The sequence below is a fragment of the Caretta caretta genome, chromosome 2 (assembly GCF_965140235.1).
Source record: "Caretta caretta isolate rCarCar2 chromosome 2, rCarCar1.hap1, whole genome shotgun sequence".
In the NCBI taxonomy this organism is placed as follows: domain Eukaryota; kingdom Metazoa; phylum Chordata; order Testudines; family Cheloniidae; genus Caretta; species Caretta caretta.
Window position 1 is genome coordinate 229,516,004 of NC_134207.1, and position 27,973 is coordinate 229,543,976.

General features: G+C 40.0%; 1 protein-coding gene across 1 annotated transcript in view; it reads right to left on the bottom strand.

Annotated features, from left to right (window-relative positions):
* The window catches only part of RSU1 (Ras suppressor protein 1), a 187,482-nt gene that overhangs the window by 84,665 nt on the left and 74,844 nt on the right, over positions 1–27,973 (bottom strand). The window contains exon 8 of the mRNA XM_048838029.2: positions 9,404–9,536. Coding sequence (XP_048693986.1) covers positions 9,404–9,536 — 133 coding nt within the window. The remainder of the gene's footprint in view (positions 1–9,403; positions 9,537–27,973) is intronic.

Below are 27,973 nucleotides of genomic sequence, written 5' to 3' on the forward strand. Positions count from 1 at the left end.
CCCTTTCTCCCTCCATTTGTTATATATTACCTTATTATTTCTAATCACGGTCTTCATTTTGCCTAAAAGACTATTCTGGTTTAGTGGCAAAGTTGTCCTCTTGACCGTGGAACTGTGGCTTTCAGACCATCTAATAAACTTTCCTTACGAGCTCCCAATCTTCATTCACATTTTGTCTGTCTAAACTGACCTTGGAGACCCTTGCTTGAGGAACAGATATAGATGGCCTGGAAAATAGACGGGACTACTATATAGGGGACTAAGGAGTCTGCTTTGAAGGTAGGAGACACACATTTGTACCACGTCTAGGTCTCTGGGTTGCCCTAATTCAGCTCTAATTACTACCCAGTCTATCTGTACTATTGCATAATATTCTAAGTTTCAAAATGAATTTATATTTCATAAAAAAGATAATGGCAGCATCAGTAACATGACCAATATTTATACGTGTAATATCTATATCTGTCATCTATATCAATGATAGCTCCATTTTTAATAGGTATAGATCTTTGTGTATAAATTCAAATATACGCACATACTTCCTGTTTATCTTTTAGAATGGGTTCCAAGCTGTGTTAGGGGAGAGTTACACATTAGCATGTAAATGTTGTCTCAAGATGTCAGGAGTTTGAATCATCTACTGTCTCTGTTGGAAATAATGTACTAATATATTTATAAATTTTGAAAATATAGCCAATGAATAAAAACACAATCAGAATATGATGCAATGCATTCAAATAAAATATATCGTGCTGTGCTTTTGATACAGCAGAATAAAAGAGTGACATTTTTAGAGAATGAAAGTGATTCCCTCCATCTCAAGCTGCTTACTGCATACGCTAAAAAAGAACAGTTTGTTGCTTCCTTTAAGATCTTTACTGGTAGGACTGAAATGTACAAAAACTCCTTAAGAATAAAGTCCTGCTTGTATAAAGTGCCATGGGCTTGACCCGGCACATGTTGAGCAACTTTAACCTGCATTGATTTCAGCTTGCGGGAATTGCAGCACTTCAGAGAATCTGGCCCTATATAAGTCACTGAGGGTCCAACATATACAACTGAAGTTAATAAAGTTTTGCAATTGTTTTAGAGGGGGAGCACGATCAGGTGGTAGACACATGCTTAATTTTATCCATATGAGCAGATCCACTACAGACAATGAAACTAATTGCATTCTTAAAGTTAAGTACGTGCCTATATGTTACATGAACACTTCTTTTTAACAACCTACCAAAAAAAGGTCAGTGTTAGCAAATAGAGTAGGGCTGTTGATTAATTGCAATTAAATCATACGATTAACTCAAAAATTTAGATTAAAAAAATTAATCGTGATTAATTGCAGTTTTAAAATCACACCGTTAAACAGAATACCAGTTGCAATTTGATAAATATTTTGAATGTTTTTCTAGGTTTTCAAATATATTGATTTCTATTACAACACAGAATACAAAGTGTACAGTGCTCACTTTATATTTATTTCTGATTACAAATATTTGCACTGTAAAAAAACAAAAGAAATAGTATTTTTCAATTCACCTCATAAGTATTGCAGTGCAATCTCTATTATGAAAATTGAATTTACAAATGTCATTCTTTGTTACATAACTGCACTCAAAAGTAAAACAATGCAAAACTCTAGAGCGTACAAGTCCACTCAGTCCTACTTCTTGTTCAGCCAATCGCTAAGACAAATAAGTTTCTTTACATTTATGGGAGATAATGCTGCCCACTTCTTATTCACAATGTCACCAGAAAGTAAGAACAGGCGTTCACATGGAACTTCTGTAGCCGGCATTGCAAGGTATTTATGTGCCACATATGCTAAACATTCGTATGCCCTTTCATGCTTTGGCCATTATTCTAGAGGACATGCTTCCATGCTGATGACACTCATTTAAAAAAAATAATGCATTAATTACATTTGTGACTGAACTCCTTGGGGGAGAATTGCATGTCCCCTGCTCTATTTTACCCGCATTCTGCCATATTTTTCATCTTTCAGTAGTCTTGGATGACGATTCAGCACGTTGTTCATTTTAAGAACACTTTCGCTGCAGATTTGACAAAAAGCAAAGAAGCTACCAAAGTGAGATTTCTAAAGATAGCCACAAACACTCAACCCAAGGTTTAAGAATCTGAAGTGCCGTCCAAAATTTGAGAGGGACGAGGTGTGGAGCATGCTTTCAGAAGTCTTAAAAGAGCAACACTCCAATGCAGAAACTACAGAACCTGAACCACCAAAAAAGAAAACCAACCTGCTGCTGGTGGCATCTGACTCAGAGGATGAAAATGAATATGCATTGGTCCGCACTGCTTTGGATTGTCATTAAGATGAACCTGTCATCAGCATGGATGCATGTCCTCTGGAATGGTGGTTGAAGCATGAAGGGACATATGAATCTATAACGCATCTGGCATGTAAATATCTTGCGATACTGGCTAGAACAGTGCCATGTGAATGCCTGTTCTCACTTTCGGTGACATTGTGAATCAGAAGCGGGCAGTATTATCTCCCATAAATGTAAAGAAACTCGTTTGTCTGAGCCATTGGCTGAACAAGAAATACGACTGAGTGACTTGTAGGCTCTAGAGTTTTACATAATTTTATTTTTGAATGCAGTTTTTTTTTGGGGGGGGGGGGGAATAATGCTACATTTGTGAGTTCAGCTTTCATGATAAAGAGACTGCACTCCACTACTTGTATTAGGTGAATTGAAAAATACTATTTTTCTTTTCTTTTTTACAGTGCAAATATTTGTAATAAAAAATAATATAAAGTGGGCACTGTACACGTTGTATTCTGTATTTAAACTGAAATCAAAATATTTGAAAATGTAGAAAACATCCAAAATTATTTATTTAACGGCATTCCATTATTAAGAGCACGATTAATCAAAATTAATTTTTTTAAGTGCTTGACAGCCCTAAAATAGAGCTCTAGTTACTTCAGAAACAAAAAACAAACCAACCCATTATGCTGGGCTTTTTCTAGCAATACAAAAGCAACTGGGCTCTCAACTCCTCCAGATGGTTATTAGCTGCTAGGATATGACCTCACCATCAGCAACTATTTCTCGTATCACATTGGTGTAAAAATTGATTTTGCTGTGTTAGTGCTAGGTCAGACATTCAACTGACAAAAATACTTAATTTTTGCAGGCAAGACCAACCACCAAATATTTCTAACCTTGTGGTAGTAGCATTCATTCTTTTCATATTTTCAACATAAATAGATGTAAGGAATATTGTGAAGAATAATTTGGAGACCAATTATATTCTATAAGTATTACTGTTTCCCAAGAAACATACAACCCAGTAACCTTCTGTATCTGAGCCAAATTTCTCATGAAAGGCCATAGTAGTTAACTATTGTACAAAATCTATTACAACTATGAGTATGTAAATTGAGTTTTTACTTTAATTTAACTTACTATGGAGTTTCTTCTCCCCTAATTTTACAAGTGTAATTCCTATTAAACTCCATTAATATTGTTAAATTCTTATCCTCATCTGGATTTCCAAGCATACAAGAGTGTTATACTGTAAACTCTTTGAGGCAGAGACTGTGTTCTTTGTATCTTGCACAGTGCTACGCACGTGGTTAGCATTAAACAAATTTACAACAGAACAACGGACTCCGATAAAGGATATTTTGGAGTGATGTTTTTATTTAGTGCATTACTTTGAACATCTTGCCAGCTTCTCTCTAGTTGCTGAAAATAAATTACTAAAATATTATTGTCTAATACAAGCCATAAAAATCATATTTAATGAACTATGTCCATCGAACCCAAGGCAGCTTGGATTTGCTTCAGTCATAAAACAGCTGGGCGATCGGGGGAGTGGTTCATTCTAAAAGCATCTAGAAAGGAGCTTTTCTTTAGGTGCTGAACTGCTTTAATGTGGATCATTTTGTTATTGCTATTAGAAATGAGGTCTTAGAACATAAGACTGAGCAAGAAGCAGTCTGCACGGGGATGGCATGTTCCAAATGCCTCTAAGTGATATAGTCTCAGCATGACATTTGTCAAGCCTCTTTCTCTGTTAAGAGTTAATAAATCCACTTTTAAAATGGCTTGCTCTCCAACCACCTTTCTTGATGGGAATGCAAGGAGTGTGACTTATTCTCCTTCACAGGTTTCAGAGTAACAGCCGTGTTAGTCTGTATTCGCAAAAAGAAAAGGAGTACTTGTGGCACCTTAGAGACTAAGTGTCTTGTCAAAGTGCTTGGCTCTAAGTTGACTGGCCCATAGGGAAAAAACCTACCTTCTACAAACTTAACAAAAAGTGTCAGTTCTATCATAATTCTGCTTCTCTAAACTAAAGAGGTCAAACAAGGCAACAATCACTATTAGAACAAGTGTTAAAAGGTAACTGGCTCAACAACAGCTTGAAAAATGCTGGAACTTTGAATGCTACTCTATGCAGTCAGCTCTAGCAAATTATTTAGCTTTAACTGAGATTATGCCATCAGGCAATGACTGTAATAGACACCACAATGACAACAGGAAAATCATTTCCCTTTCTGAAGCAAGTATAAATGAACAAAGAGCTATTTCCATATATGAAGTGATCAAGCGATCATGATTAATGCCCAAAATGTACTCAAACAGCCTCCTGAAGAAACTACATGGAGAATGCTAGCAACTAAACCCATCCCCAAGCCTCCATCTTCTGCTTATCTGGACTTTACCACTTCTTCATCAAGTCACTAATTACCTTAATCTACTACTGACTTGAATCAGAGGCTTTTAATTCTTCATAACAGTTTCATTCACTGTTTTGTTTCAAATATTTATGACCGTCTGTACTAGCCCGAGTATATTATAACCACTAAATCATACAATACATCATGTCTTTGTCACTATTCTAGACATAAAATCCTGTGAGAATATGCTTACAACACAAAAGGTCACTTTGAACATTGACTAGAGACATGAATAAAAAATAAAACATTTAGTTAAATCCTTCAAAGCAACAAGGCTGCCATTACCCATTAGAGCTTAGAAAGTATTTCAGCTACTTCTCAGGTACTCACATGAGACCACACGTGGTAGTTTAATTGCAAGCACAGGACAAACAGAATCAGTCCCCAAATTCAGCCTTTACCCATACTTTCAAAAATGATCATTTGCCTGGTCCTTATTCTTTATAGCCCTTACAAGGCTGTCGGCTTGGCTTAGTGACCATATTTCCTTCTGTGACCCACAAAGAGAGCTGTGCTCAATGGGCCCACTGCATTTTATAGATGACCAGATCATGACATACTACCCACCTGTTAGCACAAGTCTTCCCTCAATAATGAGAGCTGAAGCATTACCTGGTATCATTTCTCATGAAGGGTAAGAAAAAATTAAAGGATATGAAAGACCCTACTAAAAAGAGCAGCTGAGTTGAGTCGTGGTGGCTAACAGGGTCGTATTTGGACATGAATAATATGATTCTTAATTTTGTATTTGGTGCCTAGATGCCATCTTGAAGTACAGTAACTCCTCGCTTAACATTGTAGTTATGTTCCTGAAAAACGTGACTTAGCGAAACGATGTTCAGCTAATCCAATTTCCTCACAAGAATTAATGTAAATAGGGGAGGTTAGGTTCCAGGGAAATTTTTTTCACCAGACTATATTTTTTTTTATATTATATATATATACATACACACACACACACACACACACACACACACACACAGTATAAGTTTTAAACAATTTAATACTGTACACTGCAATGATGATTGTGAAGCTTGGTTGAGATGGTGAAGTCAGAGGGTGGGATATTTCCCAGGGAATGCTTTACTGCTAAATGATGAACTAGCACTGAGCTGAGCCCTTAAGGGTTAACACATTGTCAATGTAGCTCTCCAAGACAGCACAAATGGAGAGAAGGGAGACAGCATGGCAGACAGAGAGAGAGAGAGAGAGAGAGAGAGAGAGATGCGCATTGCCCATTTCAGTATGCTGACCCCACTCTAAATACATTGCCTTTTAAGTAGATGAGGAAGTTGAGACAGCAGCTGCTGCCTACAAGCTCCCTCCGTCCTGAGCCCTGTCATGTGCCCCTACTGCTCTATGGAGATGGGGTAAGCAGGGTGCAGGAGCGGGGGGAGGGGGACACCCTGACATTAGTCCCCGTTTCCCTCCCCCCAGCAAGCAGGAAGCTCCCGGGAGCAGCTCCAAGGCAGAGGGCAGGAGCAGCACATGGCAGCGGGGGGGGAGGGAAACCTGAACTGCCAGGATTGATAGCCTGCTGGGCAACTGCCACACAGGGAACTTAGGGGACCAGGGAGCTGATGGGGGGCTGCTGGTCCACCCTGGTTCCAAGCCCACACCAACTGGCTGCAACAGGCTGCTCTTCCTGCAAGCAGTGGACAAAGCAGGCAGCTGCCAAACAACGTTAGAAGGGAGCACTGCACAACTTTAAACGAGCATGTTCCCTAATTGATCAGCAACGTAACAACATTAACTGGGATGACTTTAAGTGAAGAGTTACTGTAAGTATTAAAAATGTGCATATAGGTAGGTATGTGGATAGACATTTTAACCATAGGCACATACATTCTTCAAAAGCATTAGCTTTACACATCAGGTAGTAACTAGGGCAGGACCACTATGGAAAGGATGAAAAATGGAACTAACTTTAAAAAAAAGTTTGCTTTAAAATGGCTGGTAGCCGTGAGGAATCAGGGCCTGCAGCAGACTAGTCTCCAGGAAGACTCATCAACACAACTGGCCTGCAGCAGGCTGCCTCATTAGCCATGCAACCTGACTAGCTGCAGAGGCCCACTCGTAAGGCAGCAGCAGCTCACTGCCTTCTCAAAGCTCATACAAGCCATACTGTGCGCCTGCTCCTGCATTACCTTGTTCCTGCTGCACCAGCCTTGCCTCCATCCTGTCCCTGCCTTGAACCCCTCCTTGCCTGCTACCCTGCTTGCTCCAGTTCCTGACCTCTGGTTTGACCCTTGTCCCTGGCTCCTGATTACAGATGCCAGCTCGAAACCTGGTTCCAGTATCCAGTTTCTGCCTTCTGGTTTGACCCTTGGCTTTGGCTCCCACAACTGACTTTGACTCTGACCACTAGGCCTTCTGTCCACTCCAGTCACTAGGCTAGACTGCCCTCATTCTGGTCAGTTGACACATTGAGAAGCCCTCGAATTGGGGCCAGCGGCTCTCAGCGTTAGCACTGACCCTACTAAGGCCCCAGCGGATGCTATCTAGAACCTGCAGTTGCAAGTAACCACCCTGTAATCGCAGACTGCGGCCCTTTAGGCACAGATTGCTCTGCTGGCTTGTCCTGCTCCACTCCTCCCAGAGCTGAAGATTCCACTGCCCAACAAATTTAATGGAGATTGGGACAAGTTTCGGGGATTTCTGCACTAATGTCAGCTCCTGTTCCTCCTATGCCCCCAATCATTCACCTCAGACTAGGCCTGTGTGGGGCTCATCTTAAATTTGTTGACTGGGGGAGCCTTGGCCTGGTCTTCCCCACTCCTGGAAGAAGTCCAACCCCCTCCTGCAACACTTAGAGGAATTCTTTCAAGCTATGTCTATCATCTTTGGCGACCCCAAATGGGTGCGGACCAACAAGATAACCCTTTAGGCCTTACGGCAGGGGGCTGCCCTGTAGCCAAGTACACTGGTGAATTTCATTGTTTGGTTTCTCACACGAGGTGGAAAGATGTGGCACAGCACCACCTTTTCCACCTGGGGTTAAATGAGGTGAAGGAGGAGCTTTCCCGGGTGGAGCTTCCATCCAGTTTGGACAGCCGGATTGAACTGTGCATCAAAATCCAGGATCACCTTTCAGAGCGGTGTCCTGAGCGAACCTCAAATTTCCAGAAGCTGCCACCCCCCAGGCCTCTGACACCCCAGGCACATTGGTCTTCCTTGGCATCAGAGCTCATGCAGGCCAACCAGGTTCACCCGCACCTCTTTGATTCAGAGAAGCATCAACCCTGGGCTTTATGCTTTATCTATATTGTGAGGGACAATCTTGCCTTGATGTGTCCCCCACAACAGGCTCAGACAGAACCAGGGCCAGAAAATGCCAGATCCCCAGTCCCATACAGATTTCAGGCTGCTAATACACACAATTTCTTCTCCTTCCTCAAACTTATGAGTGACATCTAAACAGAATAACTACTTTGTATCAGTGTAAAAGTTAAACTGCCTGGGTCTATCAAATACTGTAAGGTAATTTTTGAAGTTTTCTCTTGGTTGAATGATCCAGTGGAATCAGAGTTCAATTTTACATAAGGTTACAGATATTTATGGAGGAAACTACTACACCCACTTCTCAGCCTAGTGATTCCTTAATGAGAAAAAAGGTACAGTACCTTGAAATATGCTGTGAAAGGAAAAAAGGGTTGGAGGAGGAGAAGCAAAAGCCTACGATTAGACAGAAAAGATGAAAATCTCATCAGGAGGAAATTAGTTTTGACATCTTTTACATTCATAGTTAGTTTGCTTTAGGATATAAAATGTCACTTGACCTGTTAACCTGACTGTGCCACCTCTTACAAATTACACCACACAAAATCAAATGCAAGTGGAAAAATGTGTCATATCTAAAGGAAACAGGTTGGCGAGGGTGGGGGTGAGGGTAAACCAGAATAAATCATAATCTCTCTCTCTCTCTCTCCCCCCCACCCGCCCCATGAGTCCAGGGCACAATCTCATTATTGCAGATGTTTAACAAAAGTATAGCCAATATTTTCAACACATGGTCCAAAAATCAATCATTTATACACTCAAAGTTTAAAGAAACATTTTTTCTATTTATTTGCATGTGCATATATTTTGCTGTTATTTATTTTGGTTACATTAAGAAGGGTTTCATACCAGTGCAGGAGCAGTTTAATATCTACACACTTCTAATATCATTGTTTCTCTGAATTCTCCCTTTATTGCAACCAAATACCTGTTTCAATTTGTAAACCGCTCCTGCGCATCCCTAAAAGTATTACTCCTACCATGACTTGCCAAGCCCTGATCTTGCAAGCCTCCCATGTTTCCCCAGTAAAGTTTATAAACTGAACACCCAAAGCAGGGACAGTATCATATGGGTAATGTATTTTCCTAATATGGCTAAGCCACACCTGTTTGCTTTCTTGTGGATCAATTTTCTGAATAAAAATTCAGCAATTTACAGTAAAATGTGGATAAAGTTGTATATTTTTAATTAAAATCAAGTTATTGTGTAGGTTCCGAAACTGTGCAAAAAACCATTATTGATTATACACATTTTTTCCATGCACTTACCTTAACAGGAGATTATTCAGTAAGTAACATTGCAAAAGTTTTCTATTTTCTTGGTTTCCATGCTTGGTGCACAATCAAGCTGCAAAGACTTTGTTAAATTCTCCACAGAAAAAGCTATAACATAATACAATAAAGATCAATACTTACTACTTATATGTTTCTGAACGAATATATTCAAAAACATGAGATACTCCCAGCTGGAACTGATCTGCTATAGGGGTAACCCAGGGATTATTCTCTGCTTTGAAGACTTGCTTTTGACCAGTCAAATCCAAATTACCTGAAAGGGATTAAACAAAAGGGCATGTGAAAAGGAAATCTCTTATCCTAAACAAATTAATCACTGTATACAATTATTTTCATTCTTTGAAAGAGTCTGACTACCCAGTCAAAGCAAGTGCCAATATTTTCAGGCTTAATATGAGGAAGAGGTGGCATATTAGCTCCTGCCATACTATGTAATATGGAAGTAGAGCCAAACTCCACCCTGTTTACTTCATTAGTGTTGCACTACTCATAGCCAGGATGAATTTGGCCCAATGAATTTTAAATTTAATCCTACTATATTTCTTCACATTTATTCATCAAAATAAGTCTTAAAAATGGGACTTGATGCACAGGCTCTGAGCTGGCCTTCTGCACATTTCTGCGAGATACATTTCACTCATTTAGCACTACTACTACTACATCAACAGGTGTGAGATTTGAACTTGAGGCTTCCTGATTCCCAATTTAGCACTTACTTTTTTAGATGACACTAGCTATTTGGGGACATAAAAAGACCTGCTAATTTATACCATTAAAAATAACCTTGACCTTGAAGGACAACTCCACAGTAGTATTCTTGATCACATTGCTTAGCAGGAATGAACAATGGCATCACTTTTTTCCATAGTACGGCCCAATGTTGCAGTTTATTTCCAATATCACTACCACAAGCCCAAGTCTAATGAAAAATCCCCAGTTGGTGTTTATTTTGCAGGTAATAAAATACCAAATGTTTAGCTTGTGCAACAGCCTACAGCTTATGTTGGTTATAGCTATCAGTCCAGAATACAGAAATTCATACCTATAACCTGCCACTATAGCTATTATTTCAACAAGACTTGAGAGATTTATTGGAAGTGTCATTGATTTTTCTTTTCCTAAATTCTCCCTCCGGAAAGGTAGAGAAGTACACTCCCAACTGAAATTCCTCATGATTAGGAGACGACATGCAATACTCCAGTTTTATACAGAGTCATTGTCCTAGCTATACAAATAATTTTCACACACATATTTAAAATTGTAACAACATTTTGTAACATTATGGATGTCATGATCAGCGAATATAGTAACAGCTGTGAGAAAGTAAAAAACTGTTGTAGATGAAGTGGGAAAATAAAAATAGCATTTTTAATCTAATCAAACTATGTAGCTTAAAATTAAAGCATCATGTCTGGAAGGCAAGCCTAACCAAGCTGTTACCTCTTTATGGAGTAAATATGTGCTTATTTTTCAAATTGATGCCATTCGTACGTATAGAGTGAATGCGCACGTATGGATGTAATAGCATCTGCAAGCGGTCTCTTGGCTGGCTCAGTTAAAACCTCACCATTCTCTGCATTATATTTAATCCTTAATACAGCTCTCTCTGTGAAAAAGGGTTATCATAATTAGAGTAAAGCTAGACCATTATACTCTGCGAGAAGATGACACTTGTCTCATATTGGCCTACCAACAAGTTACAATTACCTCAGCAAAGATCATCTGTCAGCTGTCTGAGGTCCGTTCTGTATTTAAAGTAACAACATGCAGGAAGCATTTCATGCCTCTGTCAGTCAGACAGCAACTGCCCTAACTGCCTTATGCTTCAGTGCTTCTAGTGAGGAGCCTCACACCCATCTCCTTTATTAGAGGACTCGGCAGCATGTGTGTTCTAACAAGGATCAGGCAGCAGGATTAAGCACTGTGACAAAGAGGACCTAATAAGATAGAATCTACGCTGGCTGGCTCAAAGCCACAGATTCACACTGTTCACTATTCAGTTTTAAGGCATAGGCCACGAGGGAAGCAAGCCAGCGCTGTGATTACCAGTAACCCTCAGAACCAATGCTACTATGAAGATCATACATCACTCAGAAGCTTATTCTGCAAATTGCAAATTGGATTTTCCCATTTTATTATCTGCAAAAGAACCATATACATTTCTCTCCAAAGCCATCAACACAGTAAGTGCTCACTTACAATTATAGTTCTGTAAGCAGTATATCAAAATAAAATGATCAATCTGTGTACAACTTTTATAAACAGTTAAATTCAGAAAGATAAATTTGGCTCCATTATAGGGCAAATGCGATTTTGCTTATGGAAATGGACCATACATTTTCAAAAATCTCACCAGAAAGGTCCTTAGCTGAGCACTCCAATCTTGAGTTGGTTCAGTAAATTACTGTCCATACTAAATAACCAGGGGAATTTTGCCTGAAACTCTCACCTCCTCACTGTTGTGTTCCCACTGTAGATTCTTAATACCATACAGATAATTTACATGTAATCAATTCAAAGGAATGAATTCTCCTGAAACCAAAGAGGTTTTATAGAAAAAGGAGGTTTCCTAAACAAAATCAACTTTTGACGCATATGTTAAAAGGGCATCACTCAATTTTCCTCTTCCCCTCACTTGGGGGCGGGCGGGGGGGTGGGGCGCGAGAAGGATAAGCCACATCTAGTTATTTCACGTTATGGAGGTTGGGCACAAACTTATTTGGGAGACTTAGTAAGCTCACAAGTCTATAGCTCCAAACCAGGAATAAATTCCACCCCTTACTATGACAGCTGAGGAGGAGGAGTTTCCTTTGGGTTCGCTTCTGGCAGAAACAGGGCAGCTACTGCTGGGCAGGGGCAGTGGGAGTTCAAACATTACAGGTTTTCTATGAAAAGGATCCAGGAACCAACTATGCTGCTGTCGAATGGGAACTAGTAACCCTCCCATGCTCAGGGCATTGAACAGCAAGAGACCAGGTGTTCCCAAAGACAGTAAGTGAGTCAAGGTGTCTGTCTGTCTGTGAGGGGAGGAGAAAGGACGGGGCACTGAACATTACAATTCCTACCCCAAAACAATACAGCTGCCAGATAAGGAGGGGAGCCACAGCTAGCACATGAAGCACAAGCAGACACAGGGGGTTTGACCAGATCCATCCCAGTCCCTCCTCCCTTTCTGAAATCGAAGTGGAAGGAATGAAGGCAATGCAGAGAACACTTTCACCAAAAAGGGCATACAAATTAGCAAGGAAGAAGCAGTTTTACTGATGCAAAATTAGACTTCTGGTAGCACTACAAAAGTCACTCTTACAAACATATCATATAGGTAGCCTTGGAATGATTAGATTTTTTTTTAACAGTACATTTGGAAAACGTCTTTCACCACAGACACACACAAACTGACCAAAACAGTATTTCCAAAGACAGCAATTGAAATTTATAGACAGACAAAATAAGGCATTCCAGTGATTTAGACTTCTGAATTAGGTTGGTTACAAATGGACTAGCGAATGAATAGTAAAAACATGTACTATTTGTCAATTTAAGGATATTTACTTCGTATATTCTGACATGGAATGTTGACAATTTGTGTTTTAATGATTTATAAAGCTTTACTTTTTGAATCTCAATGTCTATTGTTCTTAAATAAATGTCTAGCACCGCCCCCCTGCACAATTTCCCACAACAGAGAAAGTTTAAAATAGATAGAAAATCTAAAATATGCTTAAAAAGGATCAATATCTGTCAAAAGTATAAAAAACAAAAATCAAATTCTGCCCAGCCTACAAATACGCACATGGACAATGTTGCAGCCATAAATATTTTTATACAGGTTATGTTCACAGCTACAATATTCATTGTGACAGGTTTCAGAGTAACAGCCGTGTTAGTCTGTATTCGCAAAAAGGAGTACTTGTGGCACCTTAGAGACTAACCAATTTATTTGAGCATAAGCTTTCGTGAGCTACAGCTCACTTCATCGGATGCATACTGTGGAAAGTACAGAAGATCTTTTTACACACACAAACCATGAAAAAATGGGTTATTTTTTCATGGTTTGTGTGTATAAAAAGATCTTCTGTACTTTCCACAGTATGCATCCGATTAAGCGAGCTGTAGCTCACGAAAGCTTATGCTCAAATAAATTGGTTAGTCTCTAAGGTGCCACAAGTACTCCTTTTCTTTTTGCAAATATTTATTGTGACATCTTACTTCCCAGGGCAAGGGTATGTACCAAGTAGGGTTCAAAAGTGACACTGAAAATGACTAGAAAGAATGGCCCTGACTCTGGGTCCTGCTCTAGCAGTGCAAAGCAGCTGGAAAGCTGGGAGATTTGGTCCCCTGAACATTCCCCCTACTTAAGGGAGGATTCCTAAAGTGTTAGTGTTGACTCAGCAGCTCTTATGCCGCCCCCTGGACAGGGGGCACAGGCAGGAGAGAAGGGTCATGGCAGTTGTTTATGTGCATTTTCAAACCGTACTGTACATACTATCCCAAAGACTTTAGGAAGTTTTGATACTGCTATACTAAGAAGATTACACCAAATCCCTCTGATATTTTTAGCAAGTTAAACACAAAATTGCCTCTGGTAAAAATCCAGCGCTGAAGAATGAATCATAAAATGCAAGTGTGTTGGAGATTGCACTTATTTTTGTTTTGTTCTTTCCGACTACCTCAATCCATTTAAAAATACCTATACTTTATCAAAGAAAATTTAGTATTCCTAATACACTGGTATTATGGTGTAATACAATGGGCCTGTGATTCTCTTCTCAGTTATGAGTGCAAATCAGAATTAACTGGAGTTAATGATGTTACACTTGGGCCTAGTCTACACTAGCAATTTATTTCAATATAGCTATGTCTCTGAGGTGTGTGAAAAATCCATACTCCTGAGAGACATTTATATCGACCTAACACCCAGTGTAGTCCGGCGTTGGTCAACGGAAGAATTCTTCTGTTGACCTAGCTACCGCCTCTTGGGGAGGTGGATTACCTATACTGATGGGAGAAGCCGACCCTTCGCTGTAGGTATGGTCTACACTGAAGTGACACATTGGCACAGCTGCAGTGTTTTAAGTATAGACACGCGCTCACGTACATCTAGTCTGAGGGGACAGTGAGGTCAAATCTGTTTCTAAAATACAGTAATGCCACCGTTGGACCTCCCCCTCAAATGCTTTTCAAATTATGACATCTGAACACAAATTTTTTTTTTTTTTTTGCTAAACTATACTTAACTACCCTATTTTACAGCCCAATTCACTTTGCTGCCAACCAGGAAAAGCATGAGGCCTGATTCTCCATTTGCCATTTACAGCTTTTTAAAACGAGTGCAAAGTGGATGTAAAATGCTATCAAATAAGGACAGTGACATTTGACGTCCCTTTACAGAGGTGTAAAATACTACACAAGATTTGAGTAGAATCAGGCCCCTGATTCTGATCTTACTTACAATGGTGTAAATCAAAAGTAACTTCAATTATTTTAAAGGATCAACGATTACCACTGCTGCTCGGCTATCAGGCCAGCACAAATCTAAGCAGCATGAGAGTGCCAACAGACAGAGCTCCAGATGCCACCCTTGAACTCTGTGAGAAGGGTCCCCCTCCTCTGCTTCTGCTCCTCCACCATCTTTTAGGGCTGGGGACCTCAGAGTCAGTGTTTCAGGGCTATGGGGCTCAAATCCACGAGGATGACAGGAGGAGGGAGGGTGAAAATTCAGGCTCAGCAAAGTCAGGGAGGGAAAAGAGTGGAGCTGAAGGTGAAACAGGCAGCTGCTTTATTGGACCGCATGCAGGATCAGCAAAAGGAACCTTCCTTGCTAAGAGGAATACACTTTGTGGCATAAACTTACAATAAGTGGCCTTTGTGTAGGTCTGGGACTTACCTCACCCCCATACTAAACTAGAGTGTTGACCAGCCTTGGGTGCTAAGGCATCTCCACTTTAGGAATGCCACTAAAAAGTATTATAATACCAAGGGTTGTAAAGTAGAGACACCCTGGGCACTGGAAAGTTTTAAGAAGGATACAGAAAGACCCAACAAATGGTAATATAGATAAGATAAGCTTTGATCAGGGAATTCATGCTGACCATCTGCACAAAGAAGGTCAGAAATAAGATACAATTTGGGCATTAGAGATAAAATGTAAAGAGGACTTGAGCAGGGAGAAGGAAACATGGGTACCAGCACATGATTGGTTAAGTTTTGTTACTTAGGGGGTATTGGATAATGTGATAGGTTTAGTAGAGTTAAAGGGGGTAGCAAGTTTTATTTCTATAATGTAAATGAAAAACAGTGCTCCTTGGGAACCATCTCCAGACTGCAGCTCAACATCAAGCAGCTATAACTCTTATCCCTCTGCATGACCATGATGTGCAGAGGCATTGCCAGGAAACCTCAAATCAGTGGATCTTGACTGGCCACTGGGTAAAGTTTGCCTGTATATTGGGAGTGAACATAATAGATTTGCTTGGCATATGTATTCTGTGTGTGCTAATAAACAGATGTTTAGAACACAGCTGTGTACAGCTCTTTCATTGGGAAAAGGTTCCGCAGACCCGTACAGCCCTGAGCCCTGTGGGTAAGGATGTCCCAAGCCCTTGGAAGGAAAAGGGTGGAGGTGCCTAAATTGATCAGGTCACGCCTTGAACCCTCAGTAGGATAGAGGGCATTTATGGTACCTAAATATGAACTGGAGCCACAAAGTTTGGCTTGAGCAGGGGGCTTGAGCTTTTACCTTCAGCAAAACTCCAAAAGAGCTTACTGGTATGCCTACCATATTCTGCTACCCTGAACATCCCCCACGGAGCTATACAATCCTCTGGCTTACTAAGTGCCATCTGAAGCTACAGTAAATGGACTTGTTTAAATATTCAAAGTTTATTTTGCAACAAAACAAAACCAAAACACTGCAATGACTCAACGGATCATGTCGTCACCATTTACATTCATACCGTTAACCACCCTTAAAAGTATTAGGTAATATTTTTCTTTTTCCTTAATTCTGATGGCATAAATTGACATTGGGTGAACATTCACAGACTGCTCAAGTATCTGCAAAATCTCACCAAAACAGAGAATGAATTACTACACAATCGAATCTTGATTTCAGAAAATAAAGCAGAAGACAATGTGATTGCTAACTGTCATGCTGATCAGTATTGTCTCATTGCTTTCTTGTGCTCCTTCTGTTGGTTATATCCAGCAGTTGTCTTTTACCTTAGAGTAAACTCCTCAGGACAAGGACTCTTTCTGTTCTGTGTTTGTACAATGCCTAGTACAGTGGAGCCCCAAGTCATGATTGGAACTTCCAGGCACTTTCAATACAAACAAGATGAAGAACAAGAGCAGCACGCACTTCCTACTCCACAAACTCTAAGGAGCATTTGTACTACTTTAAAAATAATAGCTGTATTAAAGTAATTAAACAATTGTGACATTTTAGAAGTGAAAGCTGGCACTCAGCCTAGAAATGTATCCTGACTGAAATGCCAGCTCAACAATTCTGCTTAATGGGCTAAAATTATCCCTAGTGAAGCACCATTAAGAGCAATGGAGTTATACCAGGGATAATTTTTGGCTCTATAGCACAATCTCACTAACTTTTTTTCTGTTTGCTCCCTCCCCTCACCACTCTTTCCCCCCTTTTCTGCAATATGCTACTCTACTGTCCTCAAAATTAGTTCTTATATGTTATCGTGCAAATTTTTCTTACAGGTGGCATTAAGACTGAAATCTAAATGTTCTTTTCCATTACAACTCTGAGGACACACACACTCTCTCTCACACACACACAAATGTGAAGAATGAAATTAATTTTATTTTTTTATTTAGATATAAATACCCCTGAATCCAATTTTATTAACGGCTAAGTAAGGGATCAACCTACTACACAAAACCTAAACTTCGGATATATGTAAAAATGTATATCTTGGTTTGTTTTAGCTTTGCTTTACACTCTAGGATTTATAATTTTTATTACTTCAGTGCCATGTTCTTTTCTTTCAATAGCAAGAGAGCAACTGGCATAAGTGCGGGGTGGAAGAAGTATCATGAATACTATGTCATAAAATATGTACTAAGATAATTAATCGTGAATAATATGATTATGATGTTTGTTTAAATGGAATGTAACAACTAGTTTGTATTTCAGAAAGTTTTATCAAGCAAGTCTAATTTTTAAGCAAGCCTGAACATTTGCATGCTGTTGATTAGTAATTTACATTTACATGTTGCTCTATGAAGGGTAAGAGCATCTCTGATTTGAAGCTCTCCCGTTTTGAAGGTTTAGTAACAGAAGAGATGGAGAAAGGTTATTATAAAGAAGTAATAAGACAGCACCATAGAAAGATTCATTCTACATAAACTGTGTGTGACTCAGTCTTTTCTGGCATTAGATAAAAACCTATAACTCCATGACATATGTCTAAAATTTATATTACTCGTTAATGAACTTCTAATTATTAAAAGAAAATACCACCTACTAAAAATGAAGTTAGACTGAAGCACCCCCAAAATATCAGATGTGGCGAGACTACATAGTATTGTTATGCTTTTGTTATTTTGCTCCAAAGATCTTTTACTGCAGTAATCATCATTTGGATTCACCAACATTTTGGAGTAGGAGTGGGCATAATTTTTGCTTAGCCTGAAATTTCCTCAAACTGACCTGAAATAATGAAAACATAAATGTTTATGGAAAATGGTTCAAATTTAAAAAAAAAAAAACCCACAGAAATCACATCCCTGACAAACCAAACACTTCACATTGCTAACTGTGGGAAAAAGGGAAGAGAAGGCACACCTATCTGCCTCTTCTCCTGCAAAAAGGCAGGACGTTTAGAAGAGGAGTTGATTATGGAGGGCACGGCGGGGTTGGGGGGGGAAAAAGCTGAAGCCCATGGGCTTCTACCCTGGGCAATGGGGCTTGGGCTTGAGACTTGCTGGGGCCCAGAGCCAACACCAGCCTTGGCAACTCCATTAAAATGGGGTTGCAACCCACTTTGGGGTCCTGACCCACAGTTTGAGAACCCAGAACTGATTAATAGGTTCATAGATTAACCCCAGAAGATCATCTAGTTTGTCACCCTGTATATCACAAGTCATTCAATTTCACCCAGTTACCGCTGTATTGAGCGCAATAACTTGTGTTTGGATGAAGCATATCTAACAGAAAAATAATCCAGTCTGGATCTGAAGACATCCACCATTTCCCTCCCTGTTAAAAATATGTGCCTAATTTCCAATTTGAATTGGTCTGGTTTTAGCTTCCAACCAATGTTTTTTGTTCTGGCCTCTGTTAAATTAAAGAGACCTTTACTACCTGGCATTTTCTCCCTGTGAAAGTACTTATGTACTGCCTTGCATAATGACAGGTTTCAGAGTAGCAGCCATGTTAGTCTGTATTCGCAAAAAGAAAAGGAGGACTTGTGGCACCTTAGAGGCTAACAAATTTGTTTGAGCATAAGCTTCTGTGAGCTACAGCTCACTTCATCGGATGCATTCAGTGGAATGCATCCGATGAAGTGAACTGTAGCTCACGAAAGCTTATGCTCAAATAAATTTGTTAGCCTCTAAGGTGCCACAAGTACTCCTTTTCTTTTTACTTATATACTGTGATCAAGTCACCTCTCAATCTTCTTTTTGATAAGCTAAACAGACTGAGCTCTAAGTTTATTCTGCTTAAATCTAGCCTATAACTATTCTACCTGCACTTGTAGCACCTACTCTGTCTGTGGAAAAACTGGGCCAAAAAGACCAAGGAAGGAATGTGCATGTCAATAGACTGCAATTTCAACCCTTGTATCCTGAAGTGATGTGCAGAAAACTGGTACTCTTGCTAGTGTTGTTTCAGTTCTGTGGATAGAAGACTTCAGTCTCCAGCGCTGCTCCACCTGAACTTTTCATAGGTGTTAAAAACATAGTGAATTTAATCCTCTTTCAAATATTTATATGAAATTCAAACATCATAATAAAGGTCAGATGAAATAACGATACCAAATCATAATGGAAAGTCAGGCATTAGGGGACTTGACTGAAAAATGTGTCAAGATTGAATATGAGCCTTGGAAAAAACAATGTATAAAACAAGCTGAACTTCTCCAGTATACAAAATTTCAGGCAATAAGCACAGGAGAAAAATGTAACTGAGCCAATTAGACAAACTCAGGGTTCTGTACTTCAAGTCACTGGAAAATTGGTGACTCCAATTCTGTTAGTTATGCTTACAAGATAAAGGGGAGAACCCTAGTCAATTTCTACTACCAGATATATATAACAAATCCGACCTTAGAGGAATGATTAGAGAAACAGTAAACTTATTAGCATTCATAGATAAAAGCCATAAAATGAGAACTTCAATGTAGTACACAAGGTAGCACTAGACAAACATCGTGCTAATTACTTGTACTTTTAGATGACAAATCATGCTATTTAAACAGCCAAACTCCACCACACACATCCTTCAGGAGCAGGTACCAAGGCAACGATGCTGATGCCACTGTGTGGGTAGAATAGGGGAATTGGAGAAGAAACAGCATTCTGACAAGAATCCAAGAGATTAATCTGAATTTTTTCTCTTTTTAAAGCGATCTAAAGAAAACTGAAGTCTTGGTAAATTCTGTTACCTGCCATTCATGGTGTAAGTGAAACAGATTTTTTATCGAATGCAGATGTACAAAATAGTTTCAGTGATCTCTCTGAATGGTCAAATACTATGCTGGAAGATTTTAACTGTCTTAGCAACATTTTGTTGTGCATTTCAATATCTTATTCAGTACAGATTGACATTTTCACACGTTTAGTGGCTTATTGGGATCCCATCTAGTAAATGGATGGCCTTGCAAAATGCATCCAAGACATCAGCAAGAATCAAAGAATATTGTGTCACAGGCCCATTGTGGTGAGCATCTTTTCTTGGAAGAAAATGAATTAATGCAATGTCAAAGGAGTTTAATATCAAGAAGTTTTAACAAAACATCCAATATTATGGACTTACAGGATCAGCAACCCAATTTACCTTGAAATGGCTTACATATTTTACCAACATCTAAAACTACCACCCAACCCTACAGGATTCCCAGTTACCTGAGACTCCTGCAGTGTCCCTTCAATGGGAGAAGGCTATCAGCTTGAAAGCTAATCAATTTCAAAATAAGTGTTCAACATTGTCTCAGCTACTATACTTGCCTTGAAATGAAAAACATGCCAACATTTCTTATCAAACAACACAACTGTATTACTCAAACATGTCTAAAAATGTTCTCAAAATTAACACTCATTCCGGTCCAAACCATTAAATCAATTTTTCTATTATATTTTAACTAATAAGCATCAGGTTGAGGGCCTCGAAAGATAAATTGTCATTTTCCACAAGTCAGGGACATCATTATGAAGTTCAGTGATGCTTTTCATGCTGTCCCCCATCTACACCTTAACTCCAAATCCAGGGCACAACTCTAGGGTGACTTTTTAAATGTTACAGAGGAACAGCCGTGTTAGTCTGTATTCGCAAAAAGAAAAGGAGTACTTGTGGCACCTTAGAGACTAACCAATTTATTTGAGCATGAGCTTTCGTGAGCTACAGCTCACTTCATCAGATGCATACCGTGGAAACTGCAGCAGACTTTATATACACACAGAGAATATGAAACAATACCTCCTCCCACCCCACTGTCCTGCAAACGGCCACTCCAAAGTAATGACCTAGAAGCTGGTATCCCAATGTTCCCAAGATACTCGGGCTTCTCACTAGTACCAAGTGACTGTGTTGGCCCAAGGGTAGTACTCCTGAGCAGAACAGTGCTGTGATGCTGGTGGGGATGTAGTGATGCTTTTATACAGATAGCTGAGGAGTTTGAGTTCTGTTTTTAAAAAGGGAAACTTGTTTTGTTTAGTTTGCTTTTCTGAAGAGAAAAAAATAGCAGTATTTAAATTAAATTAATGCATAGAGCTGACCAAAGTTTTTTAAATTTCAAGATTTAAAGGATTTTTTTTTGCTTTCAATTTGTTTGTTTTAAATCATAACATTTCTCACGTGTCTTTTTGGCCAGCTCTACCAAGATGTACAAAGCAAGGACTGAAACATTTCTGCAACAATCCCTTCTCTGGGCTTCAACCTTGGTAGAATGCCCATTTTCTTTCCTCCCAACTCCCACTCATCCTATGATGACACTCTTGTGGATAAACAAGAGTGTGAGATAGTGGCCACATGACTGATATGGAACAGCTCCTGACATTCTACAGTTTAACACTCCATACCACTCCTGTCCCCATTTAGAGATCTATACAATTTTTGCCTTCATTTTGTTTGGATAAAAAAATTCGACACCATGCTGAGGCACAGTGTGTATTCACAGGGATAAATATTGTCTTCTGAATCACCACTGGAGCACACTAGTTTCCCATGGAGACCTCCTATCCAAGTGTTAACCAGGCCTACCTCTGCTTATTTTATGAAATCTAAAGGAAATTCGTTACCTGACATTATGATATGTGAGACCTGAACACAAGTACATATAGAGCTCTGGGTATATTATGCTTTATGCTCAACTGTGGATATATTCTAACTTAACCACCAAATGATCACAAAATGTATGTGTAGCAAGACTGTAGCAATGTATGTATGATTTAGTTGGGGATTGGTCCTGCTTTGAGCAGGGGGTTAGACTAGATGACCTCCTGAGGTCCCTTCCAACCCTGATATTCTATGAGAGAAAGATTAGTTCTAGGAATTGTCTAAATTATTGACTTTAGGGGGTAAATTTTGAAAGGAATGAAGCCAAAAGGTGTGTCTGAAACACTGAGCACTTATATCTGCATGGGCATTTGCTTAATGAATCTCTGTGTGCATGTGAAAAGCTCCATGTGCATACAGAACTGTAACAACTACACTATTTTGCACACAATTTTAAATTACAGATTTCAGACCAGGGGCTCTTTAAAGTTCTTTCATACGGCAGATACACACTGGAATAGATGATTTTCAATAAGATTCCTTGTGCTAAATCCCTGAACTTTGATCCTTTACTCAAAGAAAATAATTTAGCTATTTAAAATTTAGAAGTGATGGGAGCATTACTTTGAGGATTTTTCAGTTTTCCTGCACTGTAAGGGAAAAAGGTAATTACAGGATAGCATATTTAGCTACATGAATGCTACATCGCAATGAAGGTAAAAAAAAAAAGGGCCAGCTTCACAAACAGAGCTGTTGAAAAGACTTTAATTGGAAAAGAAATGCCCAGATTTGCAAATATGAATTAAAGTTCATAATCACAAGCCTGGTATTTTCCTTGGTATGGGGAAATGATTTGATAGGTTAATACAACACTCAATGCCATTTCTAAAATCTAACTGTTTTTGATTCCCAGATTGGAAAAAGTTGATAACTTAACTAAACGTGCTCGTGTAGAAAATCCATTGTTTCTCCCATGCTTGTAAGCAAGCCAATTGTGGAGACTTCAGATTAACAAGAGGATATCATTAGGGTAAGATTTTTTTTTTTTTTTTAAATTATGATATTTGCTAGGTCTGAAACAAGTGAAACTAAAACAGGTTACATTTTCAGTGAAGTTGTGGAACTGGTCAAACCACGTATTCTCATTCTTCAGTCACAAATGACTGCAGCTTTATCAATGATTTTGTGCTACACACTAGTCTTTTGTTTGGTATCCTTCTCCCCCATTACTGTAATCTTTTAGATAGCATCACACTTATAGTGGTCCACTGAGATGACCAAACAACGAACTTCAAAACACCAACCATTGATCTTACTAATTGCATCTGCCACTTTGCTTTGGTTCCTGGTTTCTATTCAGCTTTCTTTCCAAGCATCATTCCAATTGTTAAATGGTCAGAATACACAAAGTGACAGATTTAGTGCTTCCTTGGCAATTTATATAACTGACTGCAACTCTGTTGTTGCAGTGAATCATGATTTATTTGTCTCACACTGCCGCACATAACCTTTTAAATGCTAGGAAAAAATGCCAACACCTCTTTAAAGTTTATATATGACTGCCCACCACCATTCCTCATGAACTGGGTTTGGAGAGACAAATGATAAAAACAAGCTGTGAATTCCACCCATCCACCCCCAGCCATTTCCTGCATTCATCAGTTACACATACTGTATTTACAGACAAGCCTCCTAATCAAGAGAACCAATGCACGGTATGAGGTGCGTTTTTGTTCCCTCTTGGACAATATACTTGTTCTTTCCTTGTTTCTTTCTTACATTAAATGACAGGTAGTCCCTGCTAAATACAAACACAGGCTGGTTCAACTCTTCACTGACTAACACATTGAATAATGCCATACTCAGTACCGAATGGAATCTTTATTGATATTCTGAAAAGTTGAATTTGTTAACAATTCTCTCTTCCAAGTCAACATTTTACTCCCTTCACTTCACCAGTGATTCCTATCCTGTTGCCCCGTCCTTTCCTTCTCCCACTCATTTGTTTATGCCTTCTTCCACACTTCCCCCGTATGAATGAGCACCTTATCCCAATTCACCAAGCCCCCTCTCCCTCTCATCATTTAAATAGATTCTGTCCTCTTCTAGTATTTATACTGTGCCCATCCATTAACATCTGAGTCTCTAAAGACTCACTTTTCTGCAAGGCCCCAGACCACTAACCCTCATAAGTCAAATGCCTTCTCCACCTGAAATTCAGAGACAGAGAAGATTATTTTTATCAAACAGCGCTACTGCCATTTCATGCAAACAACATCTGCTGGTTAAAAAGCCATTTGTTCAATACATACAGCACAAAGCGGTTTGCACAGTTCTCTTTACTATATGATTTTGTTTATGAGTTTAAGAAGGCAGAAGTTGGCTGAAAGATGCTAAGTTATTACAATAAATGGTGAAGTATTTCATAATACCTACCTCTTACATAACACCTTACCAAGGTGGTCAGTATTATCATTCCCACTTTATAGAAGGAGAAACAGAGGCAGAGGGAGGTAGAGTGACTTGCCCCAGGTTACCCAGCAAGCCAGTGGCAGAGCCAGAAACAGAGCTTAGATTTCCTGAGTCTTTGTCTTGTGCTCTATCCACTAGACTGAACACAGCACTAAAAATACTGACCAGAATAAATAAGACTGGCCTCTGCAATGAGAAGTTTACAATCTAATTTGAGACATTATGCAATCAGTGAGAGTAAAGAGGCAGTGTGGAAGGAAAACAGGGAAAAGGAGGACAAGAGATGCTAATACATTACAGGGCTACCACCACACTTCATTATTTTAACCAGTGAATATATACAGAAAGCATAATCCTTTTCTCATGGTAAATGTGCTTACAGAAAGCCTAAATTACAAATCTAGATGTGACTTTTCAGAAATTAACCTAAAAGTCTGATATTCTTTAAATATTTAATATATTTCTGACATTATGCATGGCACAGAATCTAACAGAAATGGGCTATTATATCATAAGTGAGAATCCAGTATAAGAACATAACATGAAATATTGGAAGATTCATAAGTTATACCTCATAATGCATGTATTAAAGAAAAAGGTTGTCTAATAAGCAGTAGTTCTGACGTGATCAGCAGCACCACCTCTTTTACACCAAGCTATGTCCATATTTTATGATGCAGACAAACAGGAACTAAAAACATGTTTTAAACAAATGTTTCAATCAGATATTGTGTATTTGGCAGGTCATCCCTGGATAAATTTCAAGAAGAACTTTGTACCCGTGTTTCCCTTGACATACATATTTATGGTAAAATTACGTAATATTAATTTGCTATTACACTTCTGTGGCAACAATATGTTTAGAACCCTTAGTTAGCCACAGAAACTAGATAGACTCATTACAAGACATCTTCCACTTTCTGGAGAATTCCAGGACTCTAAAATAAGAAAGCTATAGAACATTACATTGATATAAATGGCGTCTTTTAAATGAATGATATTGAACATAGCTTTGAAAAAAGGCTAAAGTATACCAGTGTCACGATATTTTAAAACAAACACCTAAAATTATGGAAACAGAAGAACAGCTTTCATCCATCAGTGGTGAGACACAAAAAGTTGTCAGCATACTAGTTGCTACACTGATAAAGACAGAGACATGGTGACTAAACAAAATCCAAAAAAACCCATTCCCTCCACACCAAAAGAAAAAACGATTACCTACCTTTCATAACTGTTGTTCTTTGAGATGCGTTACTCATGTCCATTCCATATTAGGTGTGTGTGGTCGCCACATGCACCAACGCCGGAAGATTTCCCCTCAGCAGTATCTGTAGGGGACTGGTTCTGGCGCCCTCTGGAGTAGCACTCACATGGCACGGTACAAGGGGCGCTGCCGGCTCCCCCCACCCTCAGTTCCTTCTTGCCAGAAACTGACAGTGGAGAAGGATGGATGTGAGCAACACATCTCGAAGAACACCAGTTACGGAAAAAGATAACTGTCTTTTCTTCTTCGAGTGCTTGCTCATGTCCATTCCATATTAGGGGACTCCCAAGCAGTACCCTTGGAGGTGGGTAGGAGTTCACGGATGTGTAAATTGCAACACAGCTCTGCCGAACCCAGTGTCGTCACTGGCCTGCTGAGTGATGGCATAATGAGCCACAAACGTGTGGACAGAGGACCACGTTGTGGCTCTCCAGATGTACTGGATAGGGATGTATGGCAGGAAGGCTGTTGAAGATGACTGAGCTCTAGCTGAGTGGGCTCTGACAATCGACGGCAGTGGAACCCCCACCAGTTTGTAACAGGTCTTTATGCACAAGGTGATGCAATTTGAAATTCTCTGCAAGGACACCGGAAGGCCCTTCATCGTATCCGCTGCAGCGATGAGGAGCTGAGTTGATTTACTTGGTATATTGTAAGTAAAAAGGCAAGGCCCTTCAGACGACCAGCACATAAAGACGCCTCTTTTCGCTGGTCTTGTGCGGTTTGGGACAGAGCACTGGGAGGAAGATGTCCTGGTTCACATGGAAGGTAGACACCACCTTCGACAGGAAGGCCGAGTAGGGCCTCAGTTGAACCTTGTTTTTGTACACCATGTATGGTGGTTCTGAGGTCAAGGCTCTAATCTCAGACTCGTCTCGCCGAAGTCACCACCACCAGGAACGCAACCTTCCGTGACAAGTAGAAAAGGGAGCAGGAGCCCAGTGCCTCAAAGGGAAGGCCTACCAGCCTGTTAAGTAAGATCCACAAGTTAAGATCCCACTGTGGGACAGGAGCCCATACCTTCGGGAAGAGTCTCTCGAGCCCTCTCAAGAATCTGACAGTCATGTCATGGAAGAACACAGCCTGTCCTAGGATGGGCGGATGAAAAGCGGAGATGGCCACAAGATGCACTCTAATGGAAGAGCGTACCAGGCCCCGGTTCCTCAAATGGAGCAGGTAGTCCAGGACAGCATGTATGGAAGAGCACGAGGGAGATACACTGCGCTCGGACACCCAGCGGGAAAACCTTGTCCACTTGGCCAGGTAAATCAGTCTCGTTGAGGGTGTCCTACTTTCCAGGAGGACCTGTTGGACCTCCTCCGAACAGGTCCGCTCCTCCAGGTTCAGCCACACAGCATCCACGCCAAGAGGTGGAGGGACGCAAGGTTAGGGTGTAAGAGCCGACCAGGGTCCTGTGACAGAATGTTTGGTTGATTGGGCAGGGGGCAAGGAAGGGCTGTTAACAGGTTCACGAGTGTGCCAAACCAGTGCTGGTGAGGCCACGCTGGGGCAATCATGATAACCTGCACCCTGTCTCTCTTAATCTTTGCCAGGACCTTGGCAATGAGTGGGACTGGAGGGAATGCGTACATCAGCCTCCCCAACCACGACAGGAGGAAGGCATCTGTCAAGGTTCCTTCCCCACGCTGAACTCTAGGGTACAGATGTGGGGACCTGCATGAAAGACCCCCTAAGCTTATTCTTACCAGCTTAGGTTAAAAACTTCCCCAAGGTACAAACTTTGCCTTGGTCTTGAACAGTATGCTGCCACCACCAAGTGTTTTAAACAAAGAACAGGGAAAGAGACCACTTGGAGACGTCTTCCCCTCCAAATATCCCCCACAAGCCCTACACACCCTTTCCTGGGGAAAGCTTGATAATAATCCTCATCAACTGGTACAGGTGAACACAGACCCAAACCCTTGGATCTTAAGAAAAATGAAAAATCAATCACGTTCTTAAAAGAAGAATTTTAATGACAGAAAAGGTAAAAGAATCACCTCTGTAAAATCAGGATGGTAAATACCTTACAGGGTAACCAGATTCAAAACAGAGAATCCCGCTAGGCAAAACCTTAAGTTCAAAAAGACAAAAACAGGAATATACATTCCCTCCAGCACAGCTTATTTTACAAGCCATTAAACAAAAGAAAATCTAACGCATTTTCTAGCTAGATTAGTTACTAACTTAACAGGAGTTGGAAGGCTTACATTTCTGATCTGTTCCCGGCAAAAGCATCACACAGACAGACAGACAACCCTTTGTTCCACCCCGCTCCAGATTTGAAAGTATCTTGTCCCCTCATTGGTCATTTTGGGTCAGGTGCCAGCGAGGTTACCTTAGCTTCTTAACCCTTTACAGGTGAAAGGGTTTGCCTCTGGCCAGGAGGGATTTTATAGCACTGTATACAGAAAGGTGGTTATCCTTCCCTTTATATTTATGACAGCATCAGAGAAGGAGTCCTTGCCGAGAACAAAACCGATGACATGTTCTG